The 25,763-nt window shown below is 36.7% G+C and overlaps 2 protein-coding genes across 5 annotated transcripts in view; one reads left to right on the forward strand and one right to left on the reverse strand.

Moving 5' to 3' along the window:
• LOC149936203 (SPARC-related modular calcium-binding protein 1-like) overlaps positions 1-18,430 on the reverse strand; it is a 64,291-nt gene extending 45,861 nt beyond the window's left edge. For all 3 annotated transcript variants that reach the window (XM_090154502.1, XM_090154500.1, XM_090154503.1), the window contains exon 1: positions 17,848-18,430. In XM_090154502.1, coding sequence (XP_090010628.1) covers positions 17,848-17,931 — 84 coding nt within the window. In that variant the 5' untranslated portion in view covers positions 17,932-18,430. The remainder of the gene's footprint in view (positions 1-17,847) is intronic.
• On the forward strand, positions 10,019-25,508 carry LOC149936204 (iris-like). Of its 2 annotated transcripts, XM_090154506.1 has the most exons (5): positions 10,019-10,034; positions 23,538-23,734; positions 23,844-24,368; positions 24,439-24,728; positions 24,787-25,508. In XM_090154506.1, exons 2-5 carry the CDS (start codon positions 23,683-23,685, stop codon positions 25,117-25,119), a joined length of 1,200 nt encoding a protein of 399 aa, XP_090010632.1. In that variant the 5' UTR covers positions 10,019-10,034; positions 23,538-23,682; the 3' UTR covers positions 25,120-25,508. The 2 variants fall into 2 exon arrangements, with proteins under 2 accessions (XP_090010632.1, XP_090010631.1); XM_090154505.1 differs by lacking the exon at positions 10,019-10,034 and having other exon boundaries at positions 23,495-23,734.
• The last annotated feature ends 255 nt before the right edge of the window (positions 25,509-25,763 follow it).

Genomic DNA, 25,763 nt, shown 5'->3' on the forward strand with positions numbered 1-25,763 from the left:
TATATAATTTTGGGCCACTTTTTATATTATCGCCTCGATAACTGTATTATCTTATTTCTTATGGCAGGGGTTCCCGCAGATTTTATAGCCAGATTATAAACCTTTACTCGAACGCTTTTCTACAGGTAAACGAGTTTCTTTTTATATCTATTCGCGGTATTTAAAGTAAAACATTTGTTTTATCCGCAATTTTTGTTGAACACGCGATTTAGTTAAGTTCGCACTATGCGAATTTAGTTTCACCGTATTCAGAAATGATTGAAGCTAAGCGAGTGTAGTGTGCGAATTCTGTTGAAATTTTTATTATAATTGGCACTATCCAGGTACTAGCTAATGACGAAGCCTAAATTTTGAAATTCAATCTGTGACCGGATATGTTTGAGGTAAGAGGTTCACCGATTAAGGGTATAGTTAATAAAGGTCAATGGTACTTGACATGAATTTAAACATTTAAATTTCTCAAAACTTATATTTCTCGAGGTATGATGTTTTACACTCAGGTAATGTGCTATATAAGAATTATTACGTTTATATTACGAAATATACAAAAAGACCAGTTGATTGAAACTACCCTTTTAGCTTGCTTCGCTTCAGAATCATGTCTCTACAGTATGTACAATTCTCGTGGTGTACTGTTTACATTATGCAATTAGTTAATTTGCTTTAAAATGGTCAGTTTAATTAATTCAGTCCTTTAACGTTATGAATATCCACGTTTTTTTATATCAGAGCCATCTACCGGGAAAAAGTGTAAGCTTTTTTTCCTGGTGATTTTAATTTTTGCGATTTCCTTTCATTTAAAATCTAGAAGAAAACCTACAATTTTGTACAAAAGATGGCTCTGTTACTATTTGCAAATGGACTTCAATCGGATGGTAAGTAGAGGAAGGTGGTAAACGTGGAATTAAATTATTTGTGTAAATAAAATTTGGTCTAAAATTGACCTATTTACCGCGGCAGAAGTGTTCTAAGAAGAATATCTCGCGAAACCATGGCGAATCATTTGAACATATAGGTAATTTTAATAAAATAAAATATTTTTTTTTTTATCTTTACCAGAAACGTACTTATAAATTTTGTTTGTAAGTAGATGAATAAAATGTCTCTTTGTTTTTTCAAAAAATTCGCATTTTTCATCCTACGAAATTAAATCGTGTAATACCTTCTTCACCATTGTCTCCTCGATTTTTCAGCGGTGTTTATTGCATTAAACACCAGATTAACAAATTTCTGACTTTAATAAAGTTACACTACTCTCAAATGGAATTCAAAAAAAGTTGTTTTAGCTTGCCCAACTTGTCACTTTTTGAAGTCGTATTTTTTCAGTGAAAAAGACGTCTATTTTTTTCGCACCAACGCTATTTCGGTGACGCTCTAAAATTTTCTCATTGACAATTTTCTTATAGCACCTAGCGGTTAAAATTTAAATTTTCAAAAAACCTGAAAATATTTTTCGATTTAAATGCAATTTTAGTAGAAAGTGTCCCCCGGCACGTATAATGTACAGTACAAATTTCTAGAAAAAAATCGCGTTTTGGGCTGTTTTAATTAAATTTAATAATAGGAAAGGTTTCGTTTGCATCGGGATCATTTCTGGTTAAAAACAAAAATATTTTTCGACTTTTCCGCGTCATATTGAATTTGCATAGTATATAAATGTATGATTTATGTCAACCCATTTCATTTGCAATCTAATTTAAAATGTTGAGAATCGCTAATAACATAACCATTTAATTATGTAATATGTATTACTGAAATAAACTTAGAATGCATTTTTTTGTGTTTTTTTATTTTGTTGTAACATACAAAGCTAACCTTAGAACCTAACCTAACTAACCAATGAGAAACACCAAATTCCCATAAAGATAACAACTTTCCCACCTAAAACCCGTATTTTGAACTCTGGTCCCGCTTATAGCGTTTTCCATTGTGGACCTCCGAGCACTGCTGAAGTATTCCATTCGGTCAAAAAGAGCAACTGATTCCCCCTCGCGGTGTGCTCCGAGCTGCACCAGCTCGAGGGACGGAGGCGCCAAAAAAGTGCCCTTTATTTGAGCTTTAAAAATGGCAGCTAATGAAATGAGAGATGCGTATCTGATCAAGTGTGCTCCTTAAAATTTTGGTAGTCCATTGAGAGGTCCAACCCGAGGGGGTAGCCACTTAGAAAAAAAAATTGTACACCAGATTTCTGATTTCCAAATATTTCCGATATTTCTTAAATATATCCGATATTTCTTAAATATATCCGATATTTCTTAAATATATCCGATATTTCTTAAATATATCCGATATTTCTTAAATATATCCGATATTTCTTAAATATATCCGATATTTCTTAAATATATCCGATATTTCTTAAATATATCCGATATTTCTTAAATATATCCGATATTTCTTAAATATATCCGATATTTCTTAAATATATCCGATATTTCTTAAATATATCCGATATTTCTTAAATATATCCGATATTTCTTAAATATATCCGATATTTCTTAAATATATCCGATATTTCTTAAATATATCCGATATTTCTTAAATATATCCGATATTTCTTAAATATATCCGATATTTCTTAAATATATCCGATATTTCTTAAATATATCCGATATTTCTTAAATATATCCGATATTTCTTAAATATATCCTATATTTCTTAAATATATCCTATATTTCTTAAATATATCCGATATTTCTTAAATATATCCGATATTTCTTAAATATTTCCGATATTTCTTAAATATATCCGATATTTCTTAAATATATCCGATATTTCTTAAATATATCCGATATTTCTTAAATATATCCGATATTTCTTAAATATATCCTATATTTCTTAAATATATCCTATATTTCTTAAATATATCCTATATTTCTTAAATATATCCGATATTTCTTAAATATATCCGATATTTCTTAAATATATCCGATATTTCTTAATATATCCGATATTTCTTAAATATTTCCGATATTTCTTAAATATTTCCGATATTTCTTAAATATTTCCGATATTTCTTAAATATTTCCGATATTTCTTAAATATATCCGATATTTCTTAAATATATCCGATATTTCTTAAATATATCCGATATTTCTTAAATATATCCTATATTTCTTAAATATATCCTATATTTCTTAAATATATCCGATATTTCTTAAATATATCCGATATTTCTTAAATATTTCCGATATTTCTTAAATATATCCGATATTTCTTAAATATATCCGATATTTCTTAAATATATCCGATATTTCTTAAATATATCCGATATTTCTTAAATATATCCTATATTTCTTAAATATATCCTATATTTCTTAAATATATCCTATATTTCTTAAATATATCCGATATTTCTTAAATATATCCGATATTTCTTAAATATATCCGATATTTCTTAATATATCCGATATTTCTTAAATATTTCCGATATTTCTTAAATATTTCCGATATTTCTTAAATATTTCCGATATTTCTTAAATATTTCCGATATTTCTTAAATATATCCGATATTTCTTAAATATATCCGATATTTCTTAAATATATCCGATATTTCTTAAATATTTCCAGATTTCCAGAAATATCAAAATTATTTCCGTTTATTTCTCTAGATTTCTCGAGATTTCCAATATTTCTTTGGATCTCGAGATTTCCAATATTTATTTGGATTTCCCGATTTCCAGAAATATCGAAAATATTTTCATTTATTTCTCTAGATTTCCAACATTTCTTTGGATTTCCCTATTTCCAGAAATATCGAAAATATTTTCATTTATTTCTCTAGATTTCCAACATTTCTTTGGATTTCCCTATTTCCAGAAATATCGAAAATATTTTCATTTATTTCTCTAGATTTCCAACATTTCTTTGAATTTCTCGAGATTTCCAACATTTCTTTGAATTTCTCGAGATTTCTAATATTTTTTGGATTTCTCTAGAGTTCTGATATTTCTAATGTATTTCTAGATTTGCAGAAATATCGAAAATACTTCTGTTTATTTCTCTATATTCCAATATTTCTTTGGATTTCTCTGTATTTCCAATATTTCTTTGGATTTCTCTGTATTTCCAATATTTCTTTGGATTTCTCTATATTCCAATATTTCTTTGGATTTCTCTGTATTTCCAATATTTCTTTGGATTTCTCTAGATTTCCAGAAATATCAGAAATGTTTCTAATATTTATCCTGTATTTCAAGATTTTCAGAAATATCGGAATTATTTCTAATATTTATCCTGTATTTCTAGATTTCCGGAAATAATTATTTCGATTTCTCACTATTTGTACACCAGATTTCTTAAGTGACTAACCCCTCGGTCCACCCATGGGTCCGACGTCGGTCGTCGGATCCTCCGAGCGAGAAGCCAAATCAGAAGACGCTCCGAGCAATCAAAATGGAAAACGCTATTACATTTTATAAATCAAACGCGCTTTTACCAATTTCCTAACTTCTCGCACCCAAATTCATTAGGGAAAGGTGAAATCGAACCTACGAAAGGTAATCAGTATATAAAATTCTCATTCAACAGAATCCCGCCATATTGGGCTAGAAAAGAAAATACATTACGAATATTTTCGGTTCAATATGTTATAAGTACTAGTAAATAGTAAGTAATATACTATTTACTAGTTTAAACTAACCATGGTTAAATTTTGCATTTATGATGTTATAAGTACGTATTATTACACAGTGCAATTTTGCATTTATGATGTTATAAGTACGTATTATTACACAGTGCAATTTTTCCATTTAACATAGTAAGTAAAGCACGTGCTAAGTTTTGAGCCGTGATGCATCCGCGATTTATTGAAATGTAATCTGCATCGAGCCAAGTGGTGGTGAAATAGGGGATACAGTGGTACAATGAGCCTCCCCATATTCCCGACGGGGGTACACTGTTTTGGGAACACTATTCTGTTTATAATTTCCCAAATATATTCGAATTATCGAAACATTTGTGTAAATGAGGAAACACGGGAAAGAATAAACGTTTGAACCAAGAAATTTAATCGATTTCAGTTATTTCGTGGTAAAGCAGAGTACACGAGGAAAAAATATCCAAATGGGTTTGTATTTATGTACCCCTCCAAAAAATTTCCACCTCTGATCAAGCCTTCGAAGGTAAATTTTCATTTTTGAGTCCTAGGTTAAGCCACTCCTCTAAAACGTGTGGCGGGAAACTTGTAGGAGCGTAGATTGTACACGATAAAGCTTCGTCTACAAGTTTCTCTTAGACGTTTTGTAGCGCCAGCTTAACCTAATGAAGAGCCTCATCTTTCATAACCCGGCAAAACCTCATCTCTGTAAGGATGATATACATGAGAGTACTTTGAGAAGATAGCCCTTCAGTTTAAAAATCAACTGGGCCCCAAAATATAATTGAAGAAAAAAATCGGTTTCATCGGAGCGAGAGGTGTGGACACGTCGAGGCCATTCCATTTTTTCCCGGTTCTTCCACTCACCTTTTATAACGGCCATAAAACATTTTGATTTGAACACGCGGGCCTCAATGCGGAGGCGCTACCTTTCGCCTAAACTTATCTAATCTTTCGGCAAATTCCGTTATTTAGATTTGTTTTAGCGCGAACAAGGCGTTTTTTTTCTAATACCCCGCGTGTAATCATTTTCCAATCTCGGTTTATTATTTATTGCCCTGGCATTTAATCTTTTTCAACGTGAAATTCGTTCTGGTGTAAGCGTCACTTTTATGAAGGTTTCTTCCCGAATTTGGTTAAGATGACGGCCATTATTCGAAGGCGCTGCGTCGATGTATGATGGACGTGACGCGAGCCTTTCGCTTTAGAGAGGATGACTTCACGCGAAAGCTACCTACAGCGCCCTCTCGCCTCTCGGAGAAATAAAACACTCGAAATTACGCGGAAGTGATCCGACGTGATACGATCCTCTTTAAGAGAGTTGAGTTACGGTTTAGCTTGTAGTTTACGGAAGGGCGGGCGGTGGGTACGCGCTTGCTCTTTGAAATTTAGCTTTCGTTGTCAGATAATTCCCGCTATTCTTCTTTATAAATGGAGCTATCTGTATACTCAATATTGAGTTGGTTTTACGTCGAATTGTTTACCATTTTTGGGGTGGTGTTTCGTATATCGTGAAAAGAAGAATATTTTTAAACTTCCGCTCTTCGCTTTCCTCCTCCGGGGAAGTTATTAATAGGAGAACGTTTTTATAAAACCGCGAAAATTTTAAGAATAGCTCGGATATTTTTCCACTTGAATTCTGAGAATGTTGATTCATCTTCGTTATAGTGTTGATTCACTTATGCCGTTCAACCGAACTTGTTTTTACGATTTTTTACTCATCGACTATGACTAAGAATAATACGAAATACAGTAGAAATGTTTTATTGTTATCTAAGAACTTGAGATGTAAATAATTTGTTATAAAATATACTATCAAGCAGTCATTCTCAAAAGCTTACAGGGAAACAAACATTTCATGGGGAAGCCATTAGAGGTTCGATTTTTATAATTTTATTTATAAGAAATGCCGGTAATTTACACTTTTCGCCGGAAAGGGAATCAAACTAGCTCCTAAAACTATTTAAACTAAACTTAAGCTATTTTTAAGGGTGTATTCTCGTGACGTCATCATCGCTGTAGTGGAAGGCTAGTGTCATCCCCCTTTCCCCCATAACTATCTACCTTAGAGCAATGGCCGCCATCTTCTCGTGAATACCACCTATATTCCAAAATTCTACTTAGGAAAAAAAAGGCAAAAAAAAACGAAATTAATAAATATTTTTTAGAGTTTAGGTATTAGATAATTTAAAATCAATACGTTTCAGACTGTTGACGCCATCTGGTAACACTTGGGGTATTTAAAAAACGTTATCTATAGCGTTATACCCCTGTAAAAGGCTCTTCTACCAATAAAATGAGTGTTAATTTCAAACTCCCGTGATGCCCCTAGAAACTTAACGAGAACTCTGTAGTTCTAAATCTTCCCTAACGAACGCGATTGTTAAGTATGGATTGGATCCGAGGAGTCGTTTGTATCGTGACATCCATGTATTCTCCAGGGTGTTCAGACCTCCGTATCCGTCAAATTATTTACGATTGAAATAAGTCCCAACACGCAACGCGAGATTCCCAAATCAGCACGTTTTTGTAGCCCCGAAACGTTCAGTTACCCAACACTGAAATGTAAGCGATGAAAATTGGTAAAGTCTCCTTTCCGAGATCGTGGCGAAAAGCGCGAAATCCGCCACATTCTTTCGGTGGTTTTCGGAGGGTGAGTGACGAGCGTGTATGTGTTGTAGATAGGAAAACAAATTACGAAAGGTTTCCTTTGCTGGGAAATTGTTCCGCGTTTCTTTACACCCTTCATCGGAGATTTCAGCGAGCGATAAATTTTTACACTCTCTCTCTGCGTAGACGCCACCGTGAATTTTTGTGCCCTATTCCGCGCTGATGAATTATACCATTCATGGGTAGAAAAGGCTCCCCGAAAAACGTCCCAGTCGGGGGTACGGCCTGGGAAAAACGTATATCTACTCAAATGAGCCCCGCAAAAACCGAACGTTTGGCAGTATTTCTAGTTTATCGCCCAATTGGCTATTTTTCTCGTTTGTGGCAGCGAACAGATGGCGGCGAATGATACGGCGCTACCTATAGGAGTCTAAACGACGCGACTAAGCCTAAAACGATAAATTGGGAAGCTAGACGACTGACCGGAATTTTACTTCACTTAAAAGCCGCGTTTTGGGTTGAAATTCAATCGACGATACTTTGAAAAAGTAAATTTTTTCTATTTTCCGGCGAACCCTCCTTTGGGTGGTAAGATATTTGGCTATTTTGGGTTCTGAATTGCTTGGAAATAGCGGCGGAAAAACCGGCAACCACACTAAAAGTTGAAAAACAGCGTCGACATTCCATTGCTAAAAATTTCCGAACGCCTTTTTTTGGCTATGCGCGGCGCGATGTCCAGAAACTTGAAGAAAGCCGCCTTTTTCGGCAGATCGACTTCCCTCCCCGCGTCCCCTCCCCCAGAAACGATCTTGTTTCGATAAGGATTTATTGTAAAAACAGCAGTCTCCCCTCCCGATTTCCAGCAGACCGCCCTGTTGGATAAAGATATTTGCAACGACTCGATCGACCCTGTTTCAGACCATTACGATCCCCGATACTTCTAATCCCGATTTATTAAAGGAAGTATACAATAGATTTTTTCGAGCCACGGATTTCATGTTTTTGCCGAAAGGAACGCTCTTGATTGACCTTTAGGGTGAAAAGTCTGTAGGAGCCTCTATTCCTACCGCCTTTTGCAAAATTCGCGTGATCCTCCTACCTTAGTGGAGGATATATGTATATAATTGTGAATTCGGATTTGAAATGAAAATACTACCCCCTATTTTCGTAAACCGTTATACTTTAAGTTTAACCATACCCTGGTCATTTTATTAATCCGGCAAAAACGCCACGATGGCAAGCCTAATACGATATTTTTGCGTCGACGCCAAAAATCTCCGTTAGGCCTAAGGCTTGGTTTCCACTAACGTCGTAAGTTAAAGTAGAAAAGTCCGTAATAAAAAGGGCTCAAAAAAGTTTAACCCTAACAAACTGAAAGTAATGAGTATTTCGTAAGTTTTATCACTACTTTAAATTTTTTAGGGTTAACCTTTTTTGCCCCCTTTTTATTATGGACTTTTCTACTTGGTTTCCAATAGAGCGCGTAACGGCGTGTCACTCAAATTTGGGACGTAGCCTACAAACGTTTTGAGGCACGTAAATGCATTATACCTCATTTTTGCGTCGACGCAAAAAGTATCCGTTAGGCCTAATATCTCATTTTTGCGTCGACGCCAAAAGTATCAGTTAGGCCTAATATCTCATTTTTGCGTCGACGCAAAAAGTATCCGTTAGGCCTAATATCTCATTTTTGCGTCGACGCAAAAAGTATCCGTTAGGCCTAATATCTCATTTTTGCGTCGACGCAAAAAGTATCCGTTAGGCCTAATATCTCATTTTTGCGTCGACGCAAAAAGTATCCCTTAGGCCTAATACCTAATTTTTGCGTCGACTATCACCGTCGAGATGTTTTTCCCTAGTGAAAACCAGCTTTTAATCCGAAATATTAACGAAGCTAAGGAAATAAAATACGTCCAAGTATATGTGAAGATTAATAGGCTTTTCCCAGACATCTGCTAAGCCTATGAACTTCAACCCTCGCACTTTTTAGATTGAAGAAAAAGCCCGTGAATCTGTTATACGTAGTCTCGCATTCCATTCTTACGGTGGATTCCTGATAATAAGCGCTAGTACCTTCGTTCATTCGCATTATGTTATTTGGTCTCCGTTTTTATAGTTATTTTTACAACGGGGGCAGGGAGGCTATAAACGGCTGGGACGTCCGAGGTGTTGGGGAATCTCGAAACCCTGAGAAATATTTGGGAAAAGAAGGGGCCGCGGACACATTTTTCACGAGGAAATGGACAACCCGCCGTGTTCTGGGACCCCAAGAAAATCGACCAAAAAGAATTCTGAAGTTTTTCCTTAGGCCCGTTAATTTTTCAGTCGAGATAGCTTATGATTCCGTACCAACGCGTTTGCCCTACGCCGGAGTTAATTTTAGTCCGACGTTATTGTTTGGCCTTGAAATATCGTCCCGATTCCATTAAAACTAGTAAACGGTACGCGATCAGTTAATTTAAATTGGCCCAGTTTATTAGGAAGCCTTAAAAATATATTTAACGTGTTTACCCAAGCGGCGGTGAAAGTTTCCACGTCATCAAGTCGATTTATTAAGCTAGATAAGTCCTTATAAAAAGTACGGCCTCGTCGAAGGACTTACGTTAACTGGATCGAGTCAATCTAAATGCGGAAAATCAGTCTGCGTCTTTATAGTACGTACGCTTTTTCTCGGCGAAGATGGTTTTATAAAGTTAATCTTTATTCCTTATAAAATGTTTAGGGAAGGAGAAATGCGCCATCTTTGTTTAGACTCTGCCAACACAGACCAAATAAACATGGAAAAGTTTCCAGAGGAAAAAATCAACCCCAGAAGCACTTTTTGATTATGGTAAAAATTTTCTATAGATCTCGCCCACTTTCTAGTTCGAATCGGAGAAGCTGGATAAATATTTTTGTAGAGGATTAGGCTTAGTTTTTTTTCTCTTTTTGAAGCGATTACGTATTCAATGTCGATGTTGTTTTCTTTGAAACCCGGAGGCCCATTATTTGCGTAGACCTATTGATCGTTAAAAATATAAAAATCCAAATGTCATTTCTATTTTAAAGACTGAGTTTTACCTTGAACGCGCTATTACGTGGGATTTTTTGAATGAACTGGCATAATTTTAAATTACCGGTAGTAATTAAACTGTAATTAGCGTTTCGGCTTAATAACTTTATAAATTAAGAAATGAAAGACCACCGTGGAAGGATCAGCGCACGCCATATTTCGAAATGAATGAAGTTAGTTTACGTTACTTTATTATTAGCGACCATTTCTCCAGAGCGAATCAGTCTTCGCTTATGATTATTATTTTCTCCAATCTTCACGAGGAACGTTTCAAAGTTTTATAAACAGTTTTTAAAAGCGTTTTATCGAATTTCCCGAAATATACTTGTTGTGATGTCTTCAAGACTCGTACTTAGGGTTAATGGTCTGAGAAAATACATATTTCTAAACCCTAAACGTTCATGTTTACGGACAGGGTTGCCAAACTAGAGAAATTCGAAAAAACATTTTTACACGTTTTGACTAGTAAGTAGCGCACCATGATATCCGCACCGGGTTCCACTCATGCTAGCTAGGCCACTGCGTCAGGGAAAACAGGGAAAAGTCAGGGAATTTTAAGAATTTGAAAAAAGTCATGGAATTCAGTTTTATCTTGACACTTTTGTCTGTAGATCTATGACAAATTCTGTTATTATTATTTAGATCCTTGAAAGGTTTTTTATCGTTGAAATAACTTTTGTACTGAAATATAAGTTGATTAAATTTATTAACTTCTGATAAATGTAAAAGCTAAAAAACTGTCTAATTTTGGGCTTAAAATGGGCAGGGAATAGTCAGGGAATTTGAATCTGATAATATTGTGGCAACCCGGACGGAAGAGAAATGCAATACAACTTATTGACAGTGTTTCAATTTTAGTCGCTTCGCGGTAATTTACGTCACGTATTATTATTATTATTATTAAAAAGTATCTAACTAACCGCGCAGTCTCAAAGACCAAAAAAGTCACTTTGAATTGTTCATCGCGCACGCGTCGAGAAAACGGAAAATGTGCTAAAATTGACGCACTATTTTGTGCCGTTTTTCGATCTTTTTAAGTGCGCAAGGCGGCGTCGAAAGAATGTTACTAGGAAAACGTGTAGTTATATACGTACTCTAAAAACGGTTTTTTATAAGCTTCTGGTAGTGTCGTCTGGGCGAACGATTCGCGTTATTTGTCACATGGTGTCGTCTGATCGAAAGATTCGCGTTATTTGTGACATGGTGTCCCCTGGTCGAACGATTCGCGTTATTTGTGACATGGTGTCCCCTGGTCGAACGATTCGCGTTATTTGTGACATGGTGTCCCCTGGTCGAACGATTCGAGTTATTTGTGACATGGTGTCCCCTGGTCGAACGATTCGCGTTATTTGTGACATGGTGTCCCCTGGTCGAACGATTCGCGTTATTTGTGACATGGTGTCCCCTGGTCGAACGATTCGCGTTATTTGTGTCATGAAGTGTCCCCTGGTCGAATGATTCGCGTTATTTGTGACATGGCGAGAACAGAGAGTTAGACACTTCCTTTCCGAAAGGAGGTTGATTATAGCCTTCTGATTACAGAATATCTAATTAATTTGAACAATAGATGGCAGTATTAAATCGCTGTCACGCTGGTTTTGTTTCGTATGGAAACCCTTTTCGCGCGTATAGGTCGAAAGAATGGATAACTGGGACAATGGCCATATCTAAAATTAACTCGAGAGTTTAGAAGAAACGGGGCCAATTAAACAAACCGAAGGCGGCCGCGAACGTGTCTAATGAACATTTAAACAACGTGTCTTTGACGACAGTAGACTTCGTTCCAAAGACGGCCGCCGCCGACACGATCACGTGGCCCATCTCCGCTATCGGAGAATTTCCCGACGACGCGGCGCTACCAGCCGACCGTATCACGAACGCCGCGGGAAGGCGAACGAGCGGTGTTGCCAGACGCCGACATCCTCGCTCTTTTAATACATTCAAAGTCGCGCGATAGTCGTCAACGGGGGAATTGAGGAACGGAGAAATTAATGAGTCCGGGGAGCCTGATGACGACCAACGAGCTTACCATACAGTCGGTTCACCCTTACCCGATAGTTACGTAGACTAGACTTAGCCTATTACTCCCTACTCGCGTTTAACCGTCAGATAATGTCGAGTGAACGCGGTCATATTCGCGACTGCCAAGGAAACAAGACTCCCTTTTGTCTTTTCTTAATTTTGAAAAATGGCTTTTTCCGAGACGGGGAGGAAGGAGGGAGGGGCAGAGCGCGGGTTACCTCAAAGGGGGGGGGGGGGGCACTCCGAACTCATTAAATCCTCTCTCTTGTCGGGTGGGCATTTGCCGGATAAGGGTTTGTTTTCCTACGAGTCTAACGTTTCTTCTTGCCAGGAATGGTCCTAACAATAAGACTCTTACGCGTTTGACGAGGGAGAAGAGTCCTTTTACAGGGGCAACGCCATTAAAGACCTAATTTTTAAATAACAGATGGCGCCAACAGTGTGAAACTGAAATACTTTAATGATGAAAGTTAAATATACATGACGGATACTATGTGGTTTAAAAGATATAAATTTATTTAAACAATAAAAGCAGTGTAAGCAGCCTGACGATTTTAATCACGATTTAAATCAAATTGATTTAAATCGTGATTAAAATCAACATTTAAATCAAGTGATTTAAATCGTGATTAAAATCAACATTTAAATCAAGTGATTTAAATCGTGATTAAAATCAACATTTAAATCAAGTTATTTAAATCGTGATTAAAATCAACATTTAAATCAAGTGTTTTTTTATAAATCGTTGATTTAAATCACACAATGTATTTCAATGGGGAAATAAAAATTGGTAAAAAATGGTTCTTAAAAAATTAAAATACAAAGAAAATCTGAGCAGACTAAAATATTAAATAGTAATTAAATTTAATTAAAATTTCATTTAATTCAAGATTAAAAGTAGAATATCAGTTAATTATACAATGCCATAAATTGTACAAAAATCAATAAAAAAAATAAAAAAAAATTAAAAAAAATTTAAATAAAAAAAATCGATTGTTTTGATTTTTATTAAAAAAAACAAAAAGTGCCAACTCTGATGAGCAGCCACGGCTCGAAAGCTCGCTACGTTTTTTTTTTAAATAAAACTCTAACCGTGTCCGAATACTCTGGCTAAATCTTGGCGTATACGGAATTGGCTAAATTCTAGATGCGTCCGAATTTTTTTAATCGGCTTCCAATAAAATAAATAAAAATGCAAAAAATGCATATAACCATACATTTCAGGGGGGACCGTTCCCTTGTGCCCCCTGCTACGCCACTGCATACAATATCGTTTAAAACGCTGTTGGGAGAAGTTGACAGTGTCTATTTTAATTAACCAAAAGTAACCAAAATTAGGGTAAAATTTATAATTATGCCGCATTTGTAAAACTTTTGTTGTCAAAAGCGATTTTACCATACCCAAAATGATTGCCAGACTAAAGGTTTTTGGGTAACACTCAATTTTAGATCGATTGAAATACGACAGAGTTACCCACTAAAATAGGCCTTGGAAGTTAGTATTTATTGATTCCCTCCGCGACAAAACGTTTAATTTGGCGCCATCTGCCACAAATAAAAGCATTAAAATCGAACCGCTAAGGGCTTTGCTCTAAATATTTGTTTCCCTGTAAGCAGTTTGCGAATCGGTCTACGCAATCTCTCCCGTCTTGAGCTTTTTTTTTATTATTTTCCAAGTTAGGGGTATTGAATTTCCTCTGGATTCAGCCCCCCTCCCTGGTTCACTCCATTGAGTGGCAACAATGTTTTAAAGCGCGCTCTCTTCGTGGTCGTGGTTATTTTTAAGATTAACGCGTTTCTTTTAAAGTTGCGCTGTTGATCGAGTGTTGATTGCGTCTAGTTACGAAAGAAACGCGAACAAAATACGTTTAGGGGTTGTTGACGCTTCAAATTCTTTACTTTCCCTGTTTATTAACGCTGGGTAACTTCGTCGCGATTGAATCTGGGAGGACGTATCCCAGATTGAATTTCCTTAGAATTTTAATTATATAAGTTCCAAAATAATTAAAATTCGTTTCGGAGAAACATTCGTATTCTACAATTTTTAAATGTACTACTTCTACTTTCTCTATATTTGAACGTAACGCGGAACTCGCGAAATTTTGGTTATTCCAATCTAAATTTGGACGTAACTAAATTCTACCATTTTTTACAATCCGAATGAAACGTATTTTAATTTTTTACATGATAAAAATAAATCGAATTTCTATTACGCGTCGGGTGAAGCTAAGATCGCGAAAACCTATTATTGACGCGTTATTTTAGACGAAAGTGGAAATCGGATTTCATTTTTTTTAAATTTAAATTTTCATTTTCTCCCAGTAGCGAAATGTCCGCGTATCCACGTTATGCAATATATTTCTCCCTTAAAACAATTTGGGTTAGAAATACGTAATTAAGGGCTACTAATTACTTTTTTTATTCTAATTACGCCTTTTAGATTATACATAACGTATCAGTCAAAATATTTCTTTTGAAGAAAGTGGAAAAAGGCGTCCTTTATTATTAGGTCTAATACTTTTAATGTAATTCATTTAATTCGTTTTATTATTCAACCCGACCGCTGTGATGAGTCGTACGGAATGTTACGTCATAACAGACCATCGCCGCGGCTATGACAACGCCGACTGTACCTTCTCCGTACCGTTAGCGATGATGCCCGTTGAGGGTCGAGCGTGATAGGGTTGGGGGTTAGGTGCCGTTCACGGTCGCCGCGGGGCCTCCGCAAGTCCCAAAATATGGCCGCTCCTCCCCTGCGCGAAAATATACGACATTATCTTCATTATTGCACGTGATTTTGGTATAAAATGTGAAATTTGTGTCGGCTAATGACTAACATTAGCGTTACTACGGATACTATTTACAATTTACCCCGTTGTATTGAAATTGATGTCTTTATTGTAGGTAATAAATTATTCATGAGGTTATTTGATAAATTATTTAATTTTTGTGTTATCAGTGAAAATTACCAGCTTTTGGCCAGAATTTTCAGTACAAATATTTAATGGGTTTTTAAATATTTTACTAATTTTCTTTAGTTCTAATTACCACACCTAAATTAATCTAGGAAAATGAGAATTTAAAACGGAGGGAAAATGTTGGACACATACTACACATATACACAGGGTGCGTAGGGACCTGAATAATCAGGGATAAATCATTGATTTTCTTATCAAACAAACCATACTTCGCGTGTATTTTTCCCTAGCAAAAATTGAATAGCATCTCTTAAGCCCCATTTTCATGCTCGCTGGTAGCGGATAAAAATCGTTAAAATTCGCTTCCGCCACTCGCAAGCGTGAAAATAAAGCTAAAATATCTGTTTGAAACAGATCGACGCGGAAAGTGAAAAAGTGTATAGCTGAAGCGGATTTTGTCGATTTCTACCCGCTACCAGCGAGCATGAAAATGGGGCTTAAAGCCCCATTTTCATGCTCGCTGGTAGCGGATAAAAATCGTTAAAATTCGCTTCCGCCACTCGCAGGCGTGAAAATAAAGCTAAAATATCTGTTTGAAACAGATCGACGCGGAAAGTGAAAAAGTGTATAGCTGAAGCGGATTTTGACGACTTTTACCCGCTACCAGCGAGCATGAAAATGGGGCTTTAATGTTATATTTATTTATTTATTAGTAATAAGTAGTTCTTTCACCTAAGAAAATGACCAACAATAAAAAAGGTCAGGGATATTGTCAATAATTGGTCGGGGATAACCTGGAAAAGTCAGGGATTTTAGACGAGAAACCTAGCGCGGGATATATAAAGGCCCACGAAGAACAAATGTCTTTCGCGATTAAGCAGATACAGGGGGTAGGACTGGCGTACGCGCGACTGCGGAAAACTCAAATGTCATTTTTCATTGTGTATGAGTTAGTCTTTTGTCCTGCGGCCCTTACGGAAGATACGCAGATGTAATCTTTGTACAAAACGCAGAACACTCCGTCCGTTACGCTACAACAAGTAAGGCCGTGTACCAGCGAGTTCCGTTCGGAAAGGCAGCTCCAGAAGAATCCGCGTTCCAAGCTTTGAAGGAAATTCCTCAACACCCCGCATTGTATTAAGCATCCATCCAGGACCCTTTCCGAAGAACAATGCTCGTTTTTACATTCCGAGAGATGTTGCTCCTTTCTTTATGATTAGGGCTATCCTCCCTCTCTTCATCGCGAAAGGGGTGGCGCGCGCTCATTTTTTATTCCTTTATTTGACTCTTCTGACATTCGGCGAAGTCGTTTCTTTCGGAAATTTTCAATGGTTTGCACTCGCCACTCCCTCCGTGAGAATTCTAGCGAACTTCTTACCGCCCAAAACGTTTGCGTCTTCTCAGGGCCCAAATTCAGTTCCGACGAGCGTACTGCGCGGGGTGAAGTCAAGGCCTATAGGACGACTTCGATAATTGGCCCCCCTTTTTGTGAGTGTGTGTGTGCCCTGGCAATTAGAGAATGAAATATATTCAGTCGCTTGTCAGGGTGGTGCTTTCTCGACGAATTTCACGGTGTTTCGCTAAAGTTCTCGCGGAGTGTTTTCATTCGTTATCTTTACTTCGCTATTTGTGTTTGCGAAACAAATACAATGAAACAAGTATTCTTGCATTCGAAGTTTTTAAATACAACTTTCACTTTTAAATAATAATAATAATTTCATTATATACCTTCAATCGCGCTAAACGATAAAATTACTTCCTTAAATTTGCAATTATAAAATTTAAAAAGCTAGCATTGCTACTGGCCAGGGGTCTAACAAGTTTAGAACCACTTAGCAGATGCAATGCTTGGTTTTAAGAAACATTTTATATTTGGAAAATTAATTTAAATTATCTCGATCTTTTACCAATTAATTTGTGATTACGAAAACTACCTTCGATCTCATCTTGATAATAATTTTAAACAGTTCAAAAAATACCCTTTGAATCTTTCAAGACATTATGAAATAATTTGACTAATTTAGATTTTTGATGTTAATTTAAATGAAAAAATAATTAACATTATCCGATAAAATCCTAATTAAGTAATTTCTCGTTGAGATGACGATTTTGGATAAACCGATGGTAAGTGGTCGATAGATACAGATATTGTCTCCAAATAGTACTTGATATTTTTTGGGGTCGTATTTTCTTTATTTTTTGCTATATTTCTTTTCGCTTTAAATATCTTAAAAACCAGTTTCAACTTGGTAAACGTTTCTGACGATAGGGATCCGCTATTTGAACTCAAATAAGCCGCGTTCACACTAGACACTTTGGAAACGTTTTAAAACGGTTTCGAAATATCAAATTGTAAAATTTGGATGTCGAATGTATTTATCGTATGGCTACTAATACAGTTGACTCCGAAAATGTTGAATTTGATCTTTCGAAACCGTTTCAAAACGTTTCCAAAGTGCGTAGTGTGAACGCGGCTATTGTTAGTTGTTGAATCAGCGTACGGATAAAGTTTTGTCTGGCGGCGTTTCTTTAATTTCTTTCCGTCTAAGAAACTTTTATCGAAGTCTCGCGACGAATCGTTAGGTTTTCACGAGTCTGGTTTTATACTTAGATAGTTAAATATAAAAATGAATGACAATAACTTTATTTACCTGAGAATAGACCGGTCTCCAAACGAAGTTCGTAAACGCGAGAACGAAGAGAAATGTTTTCGTATTTCGATTCAACTTATCCATAATGTTCGAATCGCGATCAAGATGTAAATGTCAATTTACAATTAATAAGTCGTCTCTTTTGGCGAGAGATAATTGTAAGCGCGAACGGTTCGTCGGTGTTAAGCCGAGAGAGCGACCTCGGTGGTAATCGTCGGCGCGGGTTTCGCCCCAACGACGAGCGCGTGCATCATTATTCGCTGGTTTTGGGTTCTGGCCGCGGCGGAGGAAAAATTAAACTACATGAAAGGAAGCCGACGCCGTCGTCGGGATCAATTTTAATCCGGAGATGCGCGCTAACGGAGATTACAATCTTTTTGCGCCAAGAATGATATAATATATCGGCCTCCCGTTTTATCTCGAGTTATTTCGGCGATATCGTCTAGTGTGCCTTTTTCGGCGGCGCGTAAAAAGAGAGTAATGCTTCTCAGTTTAATACGCGTTAATTTTGTCCCTCACAACAATTCGCGTACGTCGTCTTTGGCGGACGGGCCGCTTGTGAATTTGACTCGTGACAAACTACGGTGTGCTGGCCGAGTCAGCGACGCGCAAATCCGACTCATTTCCAGTTTCAAATTCCCTCCGCGCTCTCTCGTACTTAGAGCGACATCTAGGGCCGCTTTTCCCCACTAATATCGTCGAAGCTCGGCTAAAAGGGATGGACGAAACAAGCGAGCCTAGACGCGAATACGCCTAGTTGCCCTTCCTCGCGAATTAGAGTTTGATATTCTGTTCCACCCTTTGTTCCACGCGCAGGGTTCGTACAGACCGGAAATACCTGGACAGAAAAATCAGGGAAATATCGGGGAAATTTCCATATTTTAGAAAAATCAGTAAAATTCCAATTGTTTAGCAATAATCAGGGAAATATCCGTAAAATTCCCATTTTGTAGCAATACTAAGGGGAATTCCCGTTTTTAGCAACAAGCAGGGAAATATCATGGAAATTCCCATTTTTAGAAATAATCAGGGAAATATCAGGGAAATTCCCAATATTTATCAATGATCAGGGAATTTTTTTTGCCATAATCAGGGAAATTACCATATTTTGCAATAAACAGGGAAATTACCATCTTTTGGAATAATCAGGGAAATTCCAATTTTTTATTTAGAAAAAATCAGGGACATTTATGAGGGTTCAGATAGTTGCCCTAAAGAGTACAAATTTACATCCCTAATGTTTCCTTATAAAGATTGAACTTTATTACTTCTCTTATATATTATTATATAGAACCAATTTAGTTTAAATGTCAATCATGAAATGAGTAACCCTTTACCCCTTCGTCAAAAGATTGATTGAGTTAGCAATCACATGGAGATTTACACTAGGTCAGGGTTTGCGACATCTATACTATATCTATACTATCTATACTATATTTCTCAATGTTTGTCCTTTTGTATGTATGTATGTATGTATGTCCCATTAATAACTTTTAAACGACGATAGGTAGGATGCTGAAATTTGCGCCACGTGCTCGGCTATTTTGAGAAGCGCTTGCGAAGTTGCGAATCACTTTCCCAGAAACAACAGACGTTTCTACAAAGGTTATGGATTTTCGTTCAGTAAAACAACGGTATTTACAACGGTATCTTTGGACAAAGGTATTTATCGAGACTCTCCCTGGGCGAAGCCGGGTACAAAAGGCTAGTAGTAATATAAAACCTAAGTTATGTTACAACATTAGGTGCCTTTGCACCTGGAAAAATCTGGAAAATATCAGTGGGAAAAAATTTAAATATCAGGGAAATCGGTTTGCTAATAGTTGTATGAACCCTGAAACAGAATATCCAGAAATTTTCTATTTTAGTTTTAGTTTTAACACAGTGGTTTAAAATAGACGTGAATTTTGAGGCAATATTTTTTAATAAAATTTTAATTATATTATCAGTTAACTCATTTCAACTTCAAGTTCATGTTGGAGCTGGTCGAGAGGAAAAGGCTCGCGCGTAGGAACTTTTTGGATCCAGGGGGTATAACTTGTATAATGAATTGGGCACCCTCCTCTTCAACCGTCTTTTAGCGCCCCTTTTTTAAGGGGGTTACATTGTACCCCTGTACCACCCCGTTTCTACGCCACTCCATTAATTTGACGTCTTCTCCTTTTCTCGTGCCAGAGAAAATTCGACCATGGCTTTAAAAGTCGCTCGATGACTTAGGAAGTTAGGCCTAACGTGGTGCCTTGGTTATTAGCTTAGCTGATTATTGTTATTGACTGATCTCAAAATTACGTTTTTGCGCGTGACAGAACCTTTACATTGTGAGGTATAGCAGGCTTATTTACCCGCTTTTATACCCTAACATGGCGGCGTATTTTCCCGTGCAAAATGAATTTTAAGATCCCCCAATTATAATGCCCGTAAGTACATTTCATTTTATGAAGTAAAATGCGATAAAGAATTTGGCTATCTGGTTTTGGTCTTACCATATGTAACATAATTACTCATAAGTATGCCACTGTACCTTTATTCCATTCAAAAATCTTAACTAACGGTTTGTTTCACCACGAACCAGTAAAAAGGTGGACTACGTTAGATTTTAATCTTTTTATTCATCACACTATTGGCTAGTAACATATTTATTTAAGCCAATGGGAAACCTCTAAAGTGAGAAGGAATTTTTTGCGTCGGAATTTTAGTCAGCCCAATGTAGCTTTATTGAAATTTATAAACTCGCTCGGTTTGTGCGGATGAAGTTAAATTATGAGTAATTTAGAAAAATAAAGGGATGGGGAAAATAACCAATAAGTGATCGCTTTCCGAAAATTGAACAAGTCGTCGAAGTGGAATAATCCACCAGCGTTATTAAAACCCATATCAAGCGTAGAAGAGTTAGGCCTAGGCTCAAAAGAATCTTGTAGATGCGCCAGAAAAGCTCAACCTGAATTTCAACTATTTCCAATAAACCTGCTTCTTTTATTTGACAATGCAAATTTATTTTAGAACGTGAGTCTCCGAGAACTTCATTAATTTGAAAATTAATTACATTAACAGAACTTGAACCGGTTTGCTTACTAAAATCATGGACGAATCAGATTCGTCCATGATTTTAGTAAGCAAACCGGTTTGAACAACCAAGGCTTAAGAGCTAAAATGAACTACAATATAGTGTCAAGTTCTGTTAATGTAATTAATTTTCAAATTAATGAAGTAGTAGTTGATTCGTCCATGCTAAAATAATGGCCGTCGTAGAGCTAATTGGGCGACGGCATTATCGGCATTTGAGATTCGATGACGTCAAATATGACATCAAATATGACGTCAAATATTACGTCGGATACGGATGACGCAATATCTCATAATCTGTGAAACAAACCGTTAGTGAAGAAATAGAGCTAGTGGCATACTTATGAGCAATTATGTTACATATGGTCTTACTCCATAAACTATTGGTTATGTGAAGTGGTCCAACTTTCAAAAAAATAATTTTTGCAGTTTTCGAATACCCGAAGACATATCTTTCAATTATTTTTTTTTAAAATTGCACATTTTTATTTGTAAAAATTGGATTGAAATTGAAAAAAATGTGCAATAAAAATAACTTTTTTGGGAATTTGGACTATTCATACAGTGGGAGATTTTCATGAGTTAATTTTATTTTTGGCGGGGTTCTTAAAAATTTTGCCAGTAATGCATTTATTACTATTTTAATTTAAAATCTGTCACTCTTACTCAACCAAATGGTAGCGTGACTAGGAATCTTTATAGACTGACCCAGCTAGAAGCCGGATTAAGTAAAGCGCCTATGCTCTAGGTGTTTTCACCCCAGAAAAAACCCGCTTATCCCAAAATAAAATAAAAAATTATCTTACCAGTTCAGTTGGTTTGAAAGTTGGTCATTTAAAGCTATAATACTTATTAAGTGATATGCCGAATTCACCTCTCAAAGTTGTGCAAAAACAGAGTATCGCCCATTTAACCGCATAGATTTAGTAAAAATATACCTCAATATTGTCGTTTTTTTTATCATTTTAATTTTAATTTTCAAAAAGATACCGGGGGCCTTCTCGTATCGCGGGGTCTGCGAGCGGCCCTATTTACGCTTCTGACAACATCGCCACTCAAATCAGTCAAATGATCAGCGGCGGACTGGCCATAGAGTGAACCTGCCCAATGGCAGGTGGGCCCCACGGACCGTTCATGAAGTGGGCCCCTCAAACATGATAGCGTTATAGTTGTTAAAGCTGGGGCCCTTTGTCTTCTGGCAGCCCAAAATATTAGACCCAGTCCGCCACTGCAAATTATTGAAAGCCAGTGTGCGCGAGGAAGGAGAATAACCTACAGAAAACCTAAATCTGGCCAAAAACCTTAAGGTGAAAATTCGCAAGGTCCTCTGCCCAACACTACGTCCTTATGTCTCAGCCCATGAACGTAGTGAAATCAAACCATGGGCAAGGTCTTAAATTTGAAATATGGACTAGTTCTATATGGGCCTGTTCATCACTCTTAGTAAAGAAAAGCCCGCATATCACGCTACTTGACATCAAATACGCTAGACCTTGCGCGGCCTTATTTTTCATGATTTGCAAGATCTATTTTTTCTTGGAACTATTAACCCCTCTGCCACCCCACCTTAACCCCTCTGCCACCCCACCTTAACCACTATTCCACCCCGGTAGATTTATAGTTAAAATTATACTATATAGTTATAAGCATATTTGTGTCGGGAAATTTAGTTGTAAAAAAAAACAAATTCCCATAAGAAACTACAAACAATCATCCCGACACTTTGGGAAATTGGGACCTAGATTGCCTTTAGAAAAGAATTAGACAACGCGAGAGAATTTTCTTTGTGGTTTGGAAATCTGATCCTAAAACCTCTACATCCCAAATTAAATAATTTTGAGACAATAGAGGGTTTAAGCTTTATTAGCATAACAGCCCTAGATTTATAGTTTTATTGTATGTTTGTCGTGTGTGCCAGGGCTGTCGCTAGGATTTTCGGACCCCAGATAATTTTTACTCCAAAATTTGTTTTTTTTTGGAAGTAGTCAGATAGTTTTAGTTAGGCACCCGTTCCGGTGGCCCCTTTCGGAGGCCTTAGCCCGGGGCAGTGGCGTAACTAAGAACTCCGGGCCCCCCCGCGAAAAACTACTCGGAGCTCTTTTAAATAGCACCGATTTTAATCAGAAACGTTTGGAGGCCCCCTAGTTCTCGGGGGCCCCGCCCGCGCCGCGGGGTCTGCGGGGGCGCTATTTACGCCACTGGCCCGGGGTACTTTTGCCCCGCTTACTCCCCCCCCTAACGCCGGCCCTGGTGTGCGCCTGGTCTTTCCAATGGTATATTGCTTGTTTTGCTACTCTGAGTGGTTGAGGAGATACAAGGGGCTGAAATCGGCCCTTAGTTGCTTCGGGATAATACTAGCTCGGTCTCGAAAGATAGTCACTTTCCCGGACCTTGCTGTGGGGACTACCATCCCCTCTGATTTACTTATGAACCTTCTATTTTGGATTAATAATAGAAGCTACAGCCTGAGCCTACAGGGACCTTCAAAATCAATCGCAAAGTAGCTTTATTTCAACTTTGGCGCACTAAATAATGCCGTGCCATCTAGTGGCAGTGGCTGGTACTTTTAAGCTCCACCCCCGTTTTCACCTTTCAATCATGATGCACACAATGCCTTCATTGTTTAGGTCTACCTGTCATATTTGTCGTCTTAACAATCGTTCGAAGTAATAAATAGTCATAAAGAGCTTACGAAAAGATATGTACGTGTTAAAACTGCGATATCGTTTTTGTTCGGTAATGAATCATCGACGTTCCGCCCCAAATTAGACGATGAAACTTTTCTCTCGATTTGGAGTTGGCTGCATATCGCCAAACGCCGCCGGTGAGTTGAAGGGGGATACTTGACGTTTTTAAATATTATCCTAGCCCATTTATAGTTAAATTTATAAGCAAATAATACCAGACGAAGTGGGTGTACTCTTTCTTGACAGAATATATAACTGTCAATCAAGAAATGGAGAAGTTAATTCCTGCGACTACCAACTTCAGTTTCTCATTGCTGAAACAATGCGGATCCTCAGAAAGCGAAAACGTATTTTTTTCACCATTTAGTATTTCAACAGCATTGGCAATGACAGCAATCGGAGCCAATGGAGCTTCCAAAACCCAAATGTTAAACACGTTGAATATGGCAGATGTCACTGATGAAGAACTCCAACAATTTTGTCATTCTTTAATCAAAGAATCATTATCCACAACTTCCACTTGCGCTTTGCAAGTCGCTAATGGCATGTTCTTACAAAAGGACTTTGATATTTTGGAGAAATACCGTGCAGTTTTGAAGCAATGTTTCCTAGCTGAAGAGAAAAGTGTGGATTTTAGCAATGATGAGTCGAGAGAATATATTAATAATTGGGTTGAGAAAGTTACAAACCATAAAATTAAGAATTTGTTGGCTAGTGGCACGTTAAATTCATTAACAAGATTGGTGCTTGTTAATGCAGTTTATTTTAAAGGTAAGAATAATAATTTTTTTATTGAGGACATTTTATTTGGAAAGAAATAACAAATTTTACATTTTTCTAGGACTGTGGAGTCAACCTTTCGAGCCTACTCGCACCTTTAAATCTCCGTTTCACGTATCTTCCAATGAAACCACAGAAGTGGACATGATGCACATTACGTCTGATTTTAATTACCTTAACTGTCCAGATTTACATTGCTCTTGCATTGAGTTGCCTTATGTGGGGGATAACCTTTCGATGATGATAATATTGCCAGATGAAGTTGATGGCTTGAAAGAACTTGAGGAAAACATGAATTATGAGCTTTTAACGAAGCTATTAAACTCTATGTACAAACGTTCCGAAGTGCAAGTAATAAGCTGTTTTTTAAACAAATCTCTATAATTTTATTAAATAATTTTTTTTTTAGGTATATCTACCGAAGTTAAAAATTGAATCCTCTATAACTTTAGAGAGTATTCTATCAAAAATGGGTATAGTGGACATCTTTTCTGACAGCAACGCAGATTTGTCTGGAATAAATGGAAATCGTCTCTTGAGCGTTTCCACAATTATCCACAAATCCTTCATTGAAGTCAATGAAGCAGGAACGGAAGCTGCTGCGGCAACTGCGGTTGTTATAAAATTAAGATGTGCAATAATACCTACAGAGTTTGTTGTAAACCATCCATTTATGCTTTTAATCCGTAACCGCAAGTCTGGGAATATTTTATTTATGGGTAACATAAAAAAACCCTGTTAATTTTTTCCCTATCAATGCATTTTTCCAGAGGGGGGAGTCACTGAAATAATTAGGTGTACAAATCAGGATAATTCATTTAAAAAAATCATAGAAAAGTTATAAAAAATCAATGGAAATAAGTGACCACCCCTTGATTTTTTCCATGTTTACATTTCGTATTTAAGAGTATTGTTTCTTGTAACGCTCGTTAAAATGTGATTCATTGTAGGCACAGTTTTTTCAGAGTCGAGAGAAAATTCTATCTGTGATTTTTTATTTGAAAATCAAAAGCGCTGTCTTAATTTGTTTAAAAAAACATGCTTACACAAATGAAAATAAGTCTATTTTATTAAGTAGATAAATTTGTAGTTGCTACAATGGTGCTGTTTTTCTGTTAACTGTTGTGTACTGGAAATTAAAATGTTTTTGTTGAAGTTTTGTCTATAACTTATTTCACCTTTTGGATTTTGGTGAAGCAAATAGACAGTTCAGCAACTCATGGAAATGACGTAGTTCGCATTTTTTTCATTTTCACAAGTTGCTGAAACAGGTGAAAGTTTTGAAACCCCGCAATTTTTTTTCTTCAAAATATAATAAAAATTTTATTTGGTGTATGTGGCAGCGTGACCATCGCACCAACATCAGCAAGGTACATGTAGTGACAT

This window comes from Leiobunum rupestre, chromosome 7 (assembly GCF_980474605.1).
Source record: "Leiobunum rupestre chromosome 7, qqLeiRupe1.1.hap1, whole genome shotgun sequence".
NCBI lineage: Eukaryota > Metazoa > Arthropoda > Arachnida > Opiliones > Sclerosomatidae > Leiobunum > Leiobunum rupestre.

What these genes read in the sequence shown, in the direction of transcription:
- LOC149936204 (XM_090154506.1), top strand. Translation starts at nt 23,683, where the DNA reads ATGAAACTTTTCTCTCGATTTGGAGTTGGCTGCATATCGCCAAACGCC. An exon ending in TAATGCAGTTTATTTTAAAG is followed by an intron (nt 24,369 to 24,438) that starts GTAAGAATAATA and finishes ACATTTTTCTAG; the next exon opens with GACTGTGGAGTCAACCTTTC. An exon ending in ACAAACGTTCCGAAGTGCAA is followed by an intron (nt 24,729 to 24,786) that starts GTAATAAGCTGT and finishes TTTTTTTTTTAG; the next exon opens with GTATATCTACCGAAGTTAAA.